This window comes from Diadema antillarum, unplaced genomic scaffold, assembly GCF_040938485.1.
Source record: "Diadema antillarum isolate AM-2024a unplaced genomic scaffold, OU_Dant_1.0 scf00000006, whole genome shotgun sequence".
In the NCBI taxonomy this organism is placed as follows: domain Eukaryota; kingdom Metazoa; phylum Echinodermata; class Echinoidea; order Diadematoida; family Diadematidae; genus Diadema; species Diadema antillarum.
Genome location: NW_027270895.1, coordinates 3,639,424 through 3,654,466, shown reverse-complemented (window position 1 = coordinate 3,654,466; position 15,043 = coordinate 3,639,424). Strand labels below are relative to the sequence as shown.

The 15,043-nt window shown below is 40.2% G+C and overlaps 1 protein-coding gene across 1 annotated transcript; it reads right to left on the bottom strand.

Annotated features, from left to right (window-relative positions):
- Positions 1-223: 223 nt before the first annotated feature.
- On the bottom strand, positions 224-13,909 carry LOC139715491 (uncharacterized peptidase C1-like protein F26E4.3). The gene is made up of 9 exons (XM_071627064.1): positions 13,627-13,909; positions 13,310-13,388; positions 12,246-12,350; positions 11,212-11,447; positions 8,003-8,156; positions 6,990-7,158; positions 4,546-4,591; positions 3,563-3,780; positions 224-2,959 (listed from the first exon to the last, which is right to left on the bottom strand). Exons 1-9 carry the CDS (start codon positions 13,907-13,909, stop codon positions 2,801-2,803), a joined length of 1,449 nt encoding a protein of 482 aa, XP_071483165.1. The 3' UTR covers positions 224-2,800.
- Positions 13,910-15,043: the final 1,134 nt, after the last annotated feature.

Below are 15,043 nucleotides of genomic sequence, written 5' to 3'. Positions count from 1 at the left end.
AAATGGTATATTCATTGGATATCTATATCAAACTAAAGTCGTGACATCGTAATTATTGTTAGAATATACTCGGTTTTTTTTAGCAAGTTAGCACAAAATAAATCGTACACACCATTCACAACGTTTGATTCGCACAAACTGCTGAAATTCGAGGATTAAGTCTTTGTCTGCCAAAATGTCATATATTCGTCAATAAACAATGGCCTCTGCTCTGGAGGTTCAGTGGTAAGCACATTGGGATCATCATCTTTAGGTCAGCGGTTCGAGTCTGTTGGCAGGAACAGTAGTGCCTTTACGCAGGGCATTTTCATCAGCTAGCTTCTCCGTCGTTCGAAGCGGTCTGTCCTATGCTTCCTTGCTGATGTTACATGCTTGCTATTATAATTACAGGTATGATAAAAACTCATAAACTCGCTCGCACATCTTATCATTGGCCTTACGAGGGATGGATAAAATAGTATTTTGAAAAAAACAACAACAACATGGTGAGCTATTATTTTTTAGACAGTATGCTTAAGTCTCATAGGGAAGACGCGATTTACAAAGTGCTTTGAATTACGCCATCTACGTCCTGTATGATACACTTTGTAGATTAACGGCCCTTTACTTACATTATTGTTCATCAATGGAAACACATTGTACAAAACAGATAAACAATATTTTTACGCCAATTTCATAATCCTTACACTCTGATGAATTATATTACAAAACATGAGTTTGTAAAGAGTTGATCGATTGACAAACACACGAATGTACGAAGTGAATGGACAATTGAAAAAAAAAAGTGTTACATGTATATGTCGTCTATCACACCAGACACCACATGGCGTACATTGTCTCAGCTTTGGACCTTGTGAACTTTACCATTGACCTTTGACCACTAAAATCTCGTGCACCAAAATCTAATCCGTAAGCTGTCTTGCCCCTTTTTTCGTGTATGTACAAGAACTTGTTGAAATAGTAATAAATAATTTTGTCCTGAGTTGTGGCATGAATGATATAGACTTGACAGTTTGACCTCTGACACTTTGACCTTTGCCCTTGATACTGTCCATCTAACACCATGTTCTGTCTCAACCATCTCCTATGCAGGGTGGAAATCTGTGAGTGGAAGTCTATGACCTTTGACCTTTACAAACATCCAAAATCTCATTACGGAATAACGTTGGCCCTTCTCTCTAGGGTAAAACGGAATTTTGAACGTTTTTTTTTTTTTAAATATTGCATGAGGAGAATATGGGAAAACCCTGACTGTGACCTGTGACACCCGACCTCTGTCTACTTTGCCCAATATTGTAATAAGCAAAATGTAATTGTCTTGTGATTTGTAACTTCCCCTACTCGAGTAAAGCTTAAAGAAGACCAGAAAGACGGACGGACATAAACACAAGCGGACGGATGTACGGATCACCCCTATACATGTATATTAAGCTCTATGTCTGCAGTTTAGGCTTACTCAAGTGGCAAATCAATGTACAAGTGTACATTTTGTTCTCAAACGTGTTTGTCATGGAACCGTACTGGTGAGGACATTTGGGAACCAATTCTTCGTTTCTGAAGTGATTACTGTGGGCCCTATGCCGAAATGGGCAGAGACAACATCTTGTGATGGGGCACATCATTGTTATAATATCGATCCATAAAAGGGTTTTTAAAAAGAACGTGTGCAGAGGGTCCTACGTTGCGTATCACAAAGCAGTGAAGCTTAGTTAGAATCAGACAGGGGAGAACCTGATGAGTGCATGTTGAAAGGCAGCAAGAAATTAATGTTGAAGACAAAAACTTGACTTCCAGACTCGTGTCGAACTCATAACTGGCCAAGAATCACTCTTTGCAGCTTAAAAGATGTTTAATAGGCGAGAAAAGGTATCTTCCCCACGTCGCGTTGCCAGCACAGCATTTCGATGTGATGTACTTCCCACCAATTTGTTCGACGCTAGCATGCAAATTCCATCACCACGTCATCGTTACATTAATATGACGTAATAATAGAGGTCATGCTTCACTTTTCCGCGACGTCGCAGCTGCGTTCAGTTAAAAGAGCATAATTCATTCATTGCGCGGGTCGAGCGTAGTGGCTAACGCGTTCGCGACGCAACGATGGTGAACTGCTTCCCTGGGCACTTTAGCTACTTCATGACTTCTGAGAATGAACACATGCATAGATCCTTCGTATTTATCATTCCACGAATGTATATTGATAAGTTGCCTTTTAGGTGTACATCAAGCTGAGAGTAAAGCTGGATTGACCGCAGCAAACTCTGATTTGCAGTCTGTATCGATATCTTTGCATATCATCATACGCTGTGTAGTGTCTGTGTTCCTCTCTCTAGTCTCCGCGAAACTGCGTAGTTGTTGCCTGCAAAGACGTTCCTGCGGTGCTTGTGCGTCGGTCATAATGCGTACCCATATTTTCCATCTTACAGCCTTTTACACCGAACCACTTGTCGTCCGTTCAGCAAAGTTCAGTCGCGGCGAGAGGAATCATGGGTAGTGAGGTCACACAAGTATTAGCCAATCAGAGATCTCTTGCAGTTTTTTTTTTTTTCAACTGAACCACTTGTCGAAGCACTTGTTGTCCGTTCAGCCATATACCTACAACGAAGTGGGTCCATGGTTCAGCAAAGTTCAGTTGGGGAGAGAGGAATCATGGGTAGTGATGTCACAACAGTATCAGCCAATCAGAGATCTCTTGCAGGTTTTTTCTTTTCAACTTGTCAACTCAATAGATACATTTAGTTCCCAAAGTATCTCATATCGTCTGTAAAACAAAGTCTGCAGGATTTAAACGTATGGACGTTTAGATGACGTTATTCGACTTCATTGGACTCATCATGTCGCTGTCGATCTTCGCCCAGACGCCGATGACGAGGCTCTCGATGCCGCACTCGTTCTCGCCTCGGATGACGCGGAAGAGACCATTCTCGCCCCATTCCTTGCCCCATGAGTTAGCGCAGAGCTGGAAAAAGGAGGAGGGAATTTGGACATTATGTAATCACAACGAGACATAATGATACAAGATAGATTCCTTATCGATGGCGGCGATAATATGGACATTAAAAGGGCACCCTAATAACCATGATATCAATGATAAGAAATTATGATAACGACATGATGATGACACTAATAACAATGATTACAATGATAAAGACAAAGGTGATAGCAGACGATGACTGTGTATCATCAAATCCCTTATAACATTACATAATCTTCTCAATGTTGTAGGCGCTTAACTAATGGCCAATCAGCTATAGGAACAATTGCAACCATTGTTTTCAGCCGACTCAGAATTTCTCTTCGCCTATCACGGTGTGTTCATTCGTAAACATTCCTACAGGCCTACCATTCCCCCTGACACCACCCCACCCTCTTCTTATTCCATCCGGATTGGACAATCCAAAATACAGGATCCGAAATACAAGCTCCCGACTGGCTATTTAGCGCATTATTTCCTTAAGTTTGTTTGTTTAATATTGTTATCTTCTTCTTGTTTCTTTTTTACCCAAGTGAAAGGGTACACTAGTCGAGTCGAGTGCACTGTGAAAGGAATTTAAGATCTTACCCAGTATTTCAGCGGTCTGTTGGCGTATGATCTGTCGACGCCCCATCCCAGAATCCTGACGGAGTGCCATCCACCCTCCTCGTCTTCAAACACACCGTCCCCTTGGACGGCTGACTGGTCCGTGCTGAACTTGACGTCCGTCGGAGTCGCTTTCATTGCAATGTGTCGGTAGACGCCGCCTCGGTACATGAAGAAGTCGCTCTTGACGTTAAAAACGGCTGGTGGAGAGAGTCCATGCACAGAGAAGGTGAAAGGTCAAATATGACGAGAATCCTCATGTGAACATTTCAGTGGTAATCAGCATTTTCTAAATACCAGTTGACTTTGTCAAGACAACAGCAACATTGTTGTTAACACTGTCAACATCACTGCGAGATTTTCGTTTTCAGGGGGTTAATACATTATGATCGTGATGTCAGGCAATTTATTTTCCATAATGACCTTTGACACTGTGTCAAAACAAATGCCGGTACTCATGAAACAATACCATTTAAGAACTTTAACTTTCTTATGCTTTATTTCTCCATAGTCATATTACCGATCTACCAGTAAGCTGCTGTATGAAGGAAATAAAAAAAAAACCGCAAAAACGCCACCTCTTTATTTTCTTTGCTTTTTTTTTGTTTTGCACAGAGTGCATGAAGTCACCTAATTAACTTGTACGTTTTTGGTGTTCCATAGTTAGTCGTTGCCAAGGTAAATGCAACGATTCCAGTCATTTTGCATAATCAGAAAATGGTGTATTCTGTCCAATCAAGTATTGCATGCACAACATGGTTGTCAAACACATTTTGGCATACAAAGATATGGTAGAAAAACAACAATAGAAATATATTGAAAGAAACGAGCCATTTCCAGCACTAAATCTATGCTCATAGTGATCTAATCGTCAACTGAAGGCTTGTTGTTATGACAACGTTTTGCAGAAGTGAGCGTAACAGACGAATGATAATAGTTTTAACCGCAAACAAAATTTGTCTTACCTTGAACGGGCCCGTTCCTGAAAATTTCTGCCTGGATTTGCTGCTCCTGTTGAAGGAAACAAAACGCACAAAATCGGAAATTGAATCAGACAAAAGCATTTCGTAATACACGTATTTTTGTGGTTACAGTGTCAGATTGACATAGCGAGGAAAGGTACCGCATGCAGTCAACAAAAGCAGGAACGAGAATAACTGAGTTATCACGGGCTTTAAGTGCTTCCTCAGTCTATTTCCACTTCAGCACGATGGTGGCATTCTCGACGACATATACGACGATCCATGGAGTTTTTAATTGACAAAGTTGACTAAAGACGGTGGAATAAATGTGTATACCTGTGCCATTTGAGAAGCATGGGGGAGCTTTCGTGTAAAAATGGGGCGAAAACCCCATTCTAATTATCGTGCCTAGCAATATAATATCCGATGAACTATGCTGGTTTTAGTGCTACAGTGTACATGTTTGTGAGTGTGAAAATGGTGCGCTTTTGAAGGCTAGGTAAATTTTGCTCCCAACGGGTGCAATTTTGCACCTTCAAGGTTGAAATTAATGCACCTGCAACATCCTTCAAAAGGCAATTCAAAGACTATCTAACAGTTATCAGAAGTGGACTTTCACAGCGTACTAACCATTGCTAACGGATACAATGATAATAATACTGATTGTAATAAAGCAGTGTCCAGGAATACTTTCATTTCACCTGGTTAAACGTCATGATTTTGATCAAAGACTAGACAATATCAGTCGGATATATTGTCCGATTCGCAAGTTATTAATCACTGAACAAAATGCTTGCCGAAGAGGGCGCTACTCTATTCTAAACGCCAGTGACGTATATTAATATACGGCACTGCTAAACGCACACGGCACTGAAACGCCAATCCTGCTGTCGATCTCGAGACCTCACATAACAGCACATAGATCACTCACAGTCATCCCATTAGTATGCTCATAGTCACAACCTATAGGGACTGGGGGAAACTGCGTTAGCTAGGGAATAAAGACAGCTTACTTTTCTTGCTTAAAGAGGAAATCCACTCCAAATATAAGTTAGTCTGATAAAAAAAGAGTAAAATCTTACGAGGGCAACGGTAAGAATTTGACTGAAATCGGATGAAAAATAAGGAAGTTATGACATTTTGAAGTTTTGCTAATTTCTGCCAAACAGTTCTTGTACAGTGGATATGAATATGCAAATGAGTGAGCTAACTATGTCATTTTCCATTGATCGTGTACAAAAAATGACGAAAATTCAGTGTTTCTGTCATTGAAGTGTGAAACATGATGCTATTCCTGGTTAAATAACTACAAAATAGTGATTAGTTAGATATACGAGGACCTGAGCCTCGGGCATAATTACGTGTAAATGAAAAACTGGAAATGTCAAAATTATATGTACAAACTATTATGGTAAGTTATGAGGGAATGACATACTCACTTTGCCATTTGCATGTCCATATTGACTGTTCAAGAACTGTTCCCCCCCCCCAAAAAAAAAAAAGAAATTGCGAAACTTCAACATGTCATAACTTCCTTATTTTTCATCCAATTTCCATCAAAATTATATCGTTGAACCTTTAATTGAATCAGCGAAATCTCGTGCAGGGCGATGTGAGTCAAAGAGAGCTGTCATTTTCGAAGCTACACCACAAATCACAATGGAGGTGAGATCCAGCAGGTCCATCTTAAGGTTTCGGTTTTGTTTCTTTGTGTTTTTTGTTTTTGCGTCGAATAAAAAATGCCGTATTTGGAAGGTTGTAGTAGGCTATCAATATGGCTTGCGAAGCATTGTGGTGAGATGACTGTGTGTCTCACGCCCCTCGTCCTGCAGGAAATAGCATTCAATTACCGAACACACGCCGAGTTGCACGTCGAAGTGAATTAATTTCAGAGTGGGGAAGAAGTTTAATGCTGGTTTTGGAAGTCATCACTATAGATTGTGGATGCAAACTTGCGGTATTGAGTAGAAAGAAACTCATGCTGCGTCTGCTGCTTTGGTTATTCCTAGGGCCTATATTATGTCTCTTTTTTTTTCCAAGCGTTTAGAAAGATCAGAAGCAACACAGGTACGATATAATGATGTCAGTCTATCTGTAGGCCTGTCTGTCTCTCTCTCCCTCTCTCTCCCACTCTCTCTCTCTCTCTCTATTTTATATATCTATAATATGATTACATGTATTATAATAGTCATATTTCAATATGATATAATACTTCATAATTATATACACGAAGATATAATCACATATGCCGATGTAATGACTGGGCCTAATTGTAGGTATCTTTCTACAATGGTATCATAACATGATGATGATGATGATGATAATGATGATGATGATGATGATGATCGTGGTAAAATCCTAACTATGAGCGTAGTCCAGACAGGGGGTGAGTCTCATATCCCTGTTCCACTTGACCCACAACACTGACCCAAGCCATCCCAACTTACATCGTTCTTTATCCTGTAAGGTGGAGTCGACACGTATCGCTCGCTCCTGATGGCCGGATTCGGGCAGTAACTCGGGCCTCCGCGCCCCTTGATGTAACACGTTCCTTTCTTCATCTGTAGGTCCGGGGACATCCCACTCATATATGGGTAGCACTGATCAGACACGATCCTGAGGGATCAGGCGGAAAGGGGTCAAAGGTAATTGCATGATTATCTTTCTTTTCTTTTTATACATCATGTTAATGTGTGACTGTCAATATCTTTATAGTCGTTAAAGGTGTAGCTTTGTAGTGAGACAACACATAACGTTTGATATATTCATATTTATTTGATATTGACTTATCAAAAACAACAAGCACTGCATTATAATTAAATTCAAAGAGTTAACAACAACATTTTTATAATAATAGTTGAAAAGTTGAGAGTTGTTAAAAGAACCTAAAGTTAGCACAAGTGCAGTAAGTATTGACCGACCTAAGTATTCTGCATGCATAGAAAATATTCATATATTTATGTATTTAAGCAGCATTTTGATTTACAAGAGTACATGTATTTTCAACAACCTTATCTCTATAATGGACGACATGTGCTTAGCCAGCATTCCACGAAAGCATCTTCGCGTATTGTGTCTTCTAATATCCCGTGACAAAACAAGAAATAACAAAGAAGAAATTAACAATTTAATCCCAGTTGAATATCTAAAGTTGTCCACACACCCTTTTACATTTTGGTAAATGAAGTTATAGGTCTCTTTTCATACCTCTAGGATGTGGTATAATAAAGTTGAATGTGTGCATGGATGGATGTATGTATGTACTGTATGTATTGTGTGCATGTGTGTGTGTATGTACGTTCCTATGTATGTTTGTATGTGTGTATGTATGGATAGATGGATGGATGGATGCATGCATGCATGTTTGTTTGTTTGTTTGCACAGTAAACGTGTGTATGTTTGCAGCGTGTGTGTGTCTAGTTTTTTTTTTTTGTTTCCCCATTCCTCCTCCTGAACTCACCCCCGTTTCCTCATGTACCACCACGCCCTGTCTAGATGCCCCCCGTTGCACCCCTGTTGCCTCTTGACGTTGCACGACAGCAGGTGCTGCGGTGATAGATGCGCCGCCCTCAGGGTCCCATTCGACTGAATGGCGAGGCGGTCCGAGGCGGTGGCTGCACAACGCAAAAAAGGGGAATCAGATTCCCTTAGGTAAACTTAACACACAATTCAGACGCAAGCTATATTACTCTTAAGCAATATCATATATATCGGAGCGATGATTTTTTAGATTTATGTCACCTCCCATCCTGTTACCACATTCAGTTTGTTCTGCAAGGAACTAGTTACTCTAGAGGGTAGGTCCATGATGGTGACACGACAATTGCTCCTGCGACGATTGTGTCGGTCATATTTTCTCCGAATATGGTTAGGGATTTATAGGGTTGTGATAGAGTTTCAAGTTTAGTTTGAAGTGAGGATTAGGGTTAGGGTTATGATAGTGGGTAGAATTTATGTTTGGCTTTAGCGTGCAGATATTTCACGGGAGCAATTATTGTCGTAGGAGCAAATGTCATGGAACCGGCCTATATAGGCCTATAATATATGTCATCTGGGCAACATACGACAGGGAAGAGAGAGAACCTGAGTTATTATTACCCCCGCGTGCACAGTATGCAAAATTAACTTTCATTCTAACACCTTTAAAGGGATAGTACAGTTTTGGTGCAGATGAGAATTGGGTTTTTAACTTTTTGCGAGATACCAAGAAAACACTTATGATATAGTATACAAATAATGACTGCTTATGAGGGCACAGTTAAAATTATGGGCCCGAGGTGATGTGAAAACCGTAACTATGCCCGAAGCGAAGCTGAGGGCATGGTTATGGTTTTCACATCACCGAGGGCCAACATAATTTTAACTGTGCCCCGAATATCAAGCAGTCGTTATTTGTTTTATATACCGACATATATTCAGACATATAAATACCGAGAATATAGATTCTAGTCTCTTTTACAGCACTTGTTAGTTGTAATCAATGCTGATCGACAGCGCGGCGGTCGTACGTATCATTGGTGCGTGTGATCTAGCTATGTGTACACACGGGGTTGCGAGTTGCGACTGTCTCCAAACCAGTCCGCTAGTCTCTTTTACAGCACGCTGATCGAATGCGCGGCGGTCGTATCATTGGTGCGTACATATGAGCGATCTGTGTGTACGGGGTCGCGACTGTCTCTAAAACCTATTTACTAACTGTGCCCGGGCCCCGGTCACAGTAACTCAAAAATAGGGCACAGCTATTTTCATGACTCCCCTTTTAACCAATCAGATGAGAGGATTCTAGAAGTGAGGTATATAATACAGAACATACCATTTTAAGAGGAATTCAAAGTTTATTTGACGAAGATCGGGTTTGGAATGACTGAAACATCAAAAAACAAAGTAAAACAAAGCGATCGTAATAAAGTGTGGGTCCCACACTTTATTAGAATCGCTCTTTTTTTGATATCTCAGCCATTTCAAAACCAATTTTCATCAAATAAACGTTGAATTCCTCATAGAATTACATGCTCTTTCACATTTTATAAGAGGTTTCTCATTATCTCACCAAAAATTGTCAGAAACCTGAAATTAGGTCTCAACCATAACTGTACAATCCCTTTAAGAGAGGTGATGAGTTAGAAGTGTACCCTTACACAACTATACCAATACCAAACAAGTTCAAAGCCCTCCATCAATCCTATTAAACGTATATAGTGGTTAAAAAGTAATGCTTGTTTTTGTTTCTGCTTTGTCTTTTTGAGGGAGAGAAGGAGCAAAATAGAGTGAAGTATAACAGACAACTTTGGGAAGTAACGCTGCCATCCAGATCATGGGGAGATAGATAGATAGATAGATAGATAGATAGATAGATAGATAGATAGATAGATAGACAGATAGATAGAAATAGATACATTTAGACAGATAGATAGATAGATCGATAGATCGATAGATAAATAGATAGGTAGATAGATAAATAGATAGATAGACAGATATATAGATAGATAGATAGAGATAGATAGATAGATAGATAGATAAGTAGATAGATAGATAGAGATATAGACAGATAGATAGATAAATCGATAGATAAATAGATAAATAGATAGATATAGATAGATCGATAGATGAATAGGTAAAAAGGCATATATAGATAGATAGATAGAGATAGATAGAGATGTACAGATAGATAGATATATAGATCGATAGATAGATCGATAGATAAATAGATAAATAAACAGACATAGATAGATATATATATATAGGGAGAAAGAGATAGATAAATAGATAGATAGATAGATAGAGATATAGATAGATAGATAGATAGATCGATAGATAAATAGACAGATATAGATAGATAGATAGAAAGACAGATTAAGATAGACAGCGAATGAGAGAGGTAGACAGACGAATAGACGGGGAGAATAAGTTGGGGCAAAGTACAACAGCACAAGACGACACACATAATGACAGACGGAAAACACTGAAAACTAGAGACATTTAAAGGGACTGTAAAAATTGTACCTCAGTTCTATCAGTAAGTCATATTTGACAGAGCTACTGCAGAAGTAAATACTCCATGTAAATATTACACACACAACCGAGGAATCTCGATTGCTGTCGATTTTTACCGATCTATGTGCCTACGCTTTGGATGCACGTAGGCCTACCACGCTGACGTACAGAGGCCTACATGACAGTATTCGCTGATGGGCACTTCGTGGTTTTCTAATGCATACCCCGGTGGCCTGGGCAGCAAGTGAAGATTGATTCAATCGGGCTACCCATGAAGATACGATTGTGGGCCATTGCATTCAAAAGATACGTATCCCCAAACGATACCTATCCAAAGTACAACAGATATGTATCCCAATACGACCAATCAGATGCCACATATTTATAACAGATACGTATTCCTTTATCATCCGATACGTATCGAGAATACGAGATATGTATTACAAGCACAGAGAGATACGTATCTCATATTCTCGATACGTATCGGATGACAGAGGGATAGGCCTACGTATCTGTTGTATGAGGAATCTGATTGGTCATATAGGGATACGTATCTGCTGCATTTTGGATACATATCGTTTGGGGATAGGTATCGATTGTGCGACTTTTGAACGAAATGGCCCACCATATGAAGACCCAAGCTAAGCGGCGGGTCTTCCAGACCAGCTTTCTCACCTGTTGTTGACATAGCCCAAGAACTGGCGCAGTTGCCCTGGTTTTGGACGTCCGTGATCAGGCCCGGCCAGTGCGCCCGCGAATCAAACTCGTCTGGCAGCACTACGTCGCCCATATCAGCCTGGAGCTCGTTCATGCTCATCACGGCCGGCGTGGGTTTCATCGTTCCCAGACGGTAGTGCATCATGTCCTCGGTTGTCGTGCCCCAGAAGGCAGTTTGGTTCCCGGCAAACCAGCTAGAATATGATACGGAGGTAGAAAATTACAATATCAAAATACATTGTGAATCATGATAGTATGTAATGTCGAGTACTACTGTTGTTATCAGTATAAGTAGTAAGATTAGAAATAGTAGTAGTAGTGGTGGTGGTATGATGGTGATGGTAGTAGCCTAGTACTATCACAAGCATTACAATGAGACATAATAACAGATACCGAGTTTCCTGTGAGCTTTGCGCAGATATTTTCGATACAGAGTTCAAGCTATACGGAATACCATCGATTATTCAAATTAAAAAAAAAATAGTATCAAAGGTGAAAAGTTAAGTGTGCATACAAGATGTTGCTCTCTGTGTCCAAGTATAGTGTGTTCACCATGAGAATAGTTCGACAGATCTTCTCTCTCTTTTTTTTTTTGAGGGGGGGGGGGGGGGCACAAGGTTATTTTCATGACGATTCGTAAGTAAGATGTTACAGACATAGCCCCCTACATGTAATTGGCAGATTGGTATATTCAAACTGTTTTGGATGCTCACATCCATCCCAATCCGAAAGAGAAATATCAATTAGAAAATTCATGATTCATACGTTTAAGCTACCACGGCAGAAAATTTGGCATTAAATACGAAAAGTTCAGGTTTCCAAATGATTAATAAATCAAACTGTTCCCTCATTCCGTGGTGCGATAATTCAGTGACATACTTATACTAAATCTTCTTGTCTTCTGCTCAGTGCTCGGCAAAACTTGACAAACTTCATTCTGCCTTCCTTCGTAATGTTAAAACTAAAAAGAACTTTGAAAAAAGTTTACCGACCCAAAATTTCCATCGTTGATCTGATCCAGCGCCAAGGGCTTTATAGCACAGTCTTTCTGCTCACAGACGAAAGACGCAAACTCGTACAGGACGGGCGTGCACGTACTGCAATTGGCAAAAAGAGAAAGAAATAGCGTAGTTATTGTGACGAAATATGATTTTTCTGCTTGTTTATTCTTCTGCTTTTGTAATGTGTATGAAATAGCATCCAAAGCACACATGCAATAACTGGCAAAGACACATAGAAACAGCGCTACCATTGAGACAAAAAATATTATATCACTTTCTTTGCACTATGTATGGAACAACTTCCAAACAAATCGTAGAGCTATCTACCCATAAAGACCATACTCATATTGAGGTAATACATTCCTAACGCATACAGAAACAAATCTGTGGTCGTTATCAAAAGATTTAACATCCTGGTTGATTAGCCTCTTCTTTCTATTTTACTTTAAGTATGATGTTCATAGATACTGCTGGTATGTTTTATAAAGCAGAGAGGAATGTTGTCATGGAAACAAGACTTACATTTTCATGGAGTATAGCAATCACATGGAATTAGTGGTGATGACAAACTGATTATGCAACAGTCAATGCTTTGATGAAAACAAAAGTAACAGTGACAACTTTGACGGAGGTGAGAGTGACGATGATGTCAATAACGCCAGTGGAAATTGAAAATCATGTCCATTACCCTTGTCATTGTTGTCATCATCATTAACGTCATCATTATCAACATCATCATCATCACCACCACAGGAAGGAAAATTAATACCGAACACGATAACTTTTCAATTATTCTACTTTTCTATAGGTTCTCCACACCTTATTCTATATAATAGCAAATATAAATATGACTTATACTAACACACTTAAACTGATTTAAGTGTGTTCTATAGCATTATCATCATGGCAGTCTAATGTTGTATAGAGCCTACATGTATCATGAGGTGTGTTTTTTGTTACTATATTTTCTATTGTTTGATCTGTAGAGCTATGTAATGATCGTAATTCGTGGGGGAATGAATAATGAATGAATTCGCGATGAAGTCAGCTCTTACCATGTGTTACAGTTGACCTGCAAAGTGGCGCCCACGGGATAATCCTTGTCGTCATGGCAACATAGAAGCTCTAATTCCACTTCGAGGTTCAAAAAGGAGAAGAGATGGAGAAAGACTGAGATAGATCAATATAGAAACGAGTAATGAATGCACAAACTCATGTATTATGTCATGCTACAACTAGAAACTAAATTAATTTCATCATCTAGCAAGCATTTATGCACATTTTGAGGAGAAAATCTGGAACTATGTCTAAGAGATATCGTTAGACCCATAGGTAGGAAACATTAAGGGGGTGGAGGGAGAGAGGGGGTTACCTTTTCTCAATTCCTCTATTTCTCTCGGGGGTTCGATACCCAGACATTCCCCGTAGAAATCCGGGCAACAGTCCGCGTCGCTCCGGTTGCAGAACAGGTCGCAGTAGCAGCGCGTGGTTGGGTTGCTGGTCGGAAAGGGGGCGTGGCACTCGTCGTCTCTGCCCGGGCAGCAGCCTCGTATCGCGCAGTAGGCAGGGGGTGTCTGGGTAGAGCAGCACACGAACAGGGCGGTGAAGGCGACAAGTAAGAAGAAGACGGCGGCGGTGGTGGGCGTGGCAGCCATTTCTCTTTAGTTACGTCGTCGTTAAAATATTTCGTCAGACAAGATGCGGAAGCATGAAGAAAAAGGAGTCCATGCACCTCAGTCTGGTTTCAGTTAATTCCTGGAGATGGTCAAAGAGAAGAGTATAAAAAAGTATAGCTATACAATGTGGAATTTGCAGCAGGTGATGTATTAAGTAATTCATGAATATAGTGAATGATTTCAACAACACAAAACAGGACATGTCAACCTGAAAACGGAGGGGGAGGGGCGAAACCAGCCATGTTTGTTTCCAGGAGTGGCAAACTTCCCTGACTTCCAAGAGTCACCTGTATTCGTGTTGTGACGAAGTCCCAACTCGTTGTCTCGTTTTCTGTCAGTTTCAGTTTTATATTCATGAAATCCTGACGACAGGTTTATCAACTGGATGGAGTCACATGAGAACGGCGGTACTGATGTGAATACCAATAAGACTGGTATGCTCAAGCTCAAGGTGTGAAATGTCACACGAGTTTTTGTGTAAAGGCGGTTTACATCCAAAGACGCCAAAAGACGAGAGAAAGAAGTGAAAGATAACAAAAACATCAATAACAAGACGATACACACTTGCCGCTGATGAATGCAGGATCTTAGAATTGATATGACAGGTTTTCAGACTTGTTACATCGTTAAAAGTTCAAAAAGTTGTATACTACAACAACGACAACAACAATAGCAGCCGCAACAAATATACCATCAAATTGTATAAAATTGAATGCTGACTTCAATTTGAGAACTCCCTAAGGATAAAGAGTTCGGCCCTCAAAAGGCGACAGAAGTGATCACTAAAAGGTGAAAGTACGACACTAATGGGGTTTTATTGTGAGATGATTGCGCGGGGTCGTGTTTCCGCGAGAACGGTTTGACAAACTGACTCGACAGCTGCTACTTAACACCCGTTCCACACCGCAGATCAAATCAAATGGGATAATTGTTGTGCTCTTGAAGACTCTTAATTTGTGCATCGTAGAAGATATGTCAACTTAAAAGCACCGAGATCACCACCTTTGGATTAGTTTACTAGTTATACCCCTCCCCTACCCCATTAACCTCCCTCCAATCTCATACTACAGTACCTCCTCACTCCTTCTCCACGCGCACACATACAAAAGTGTA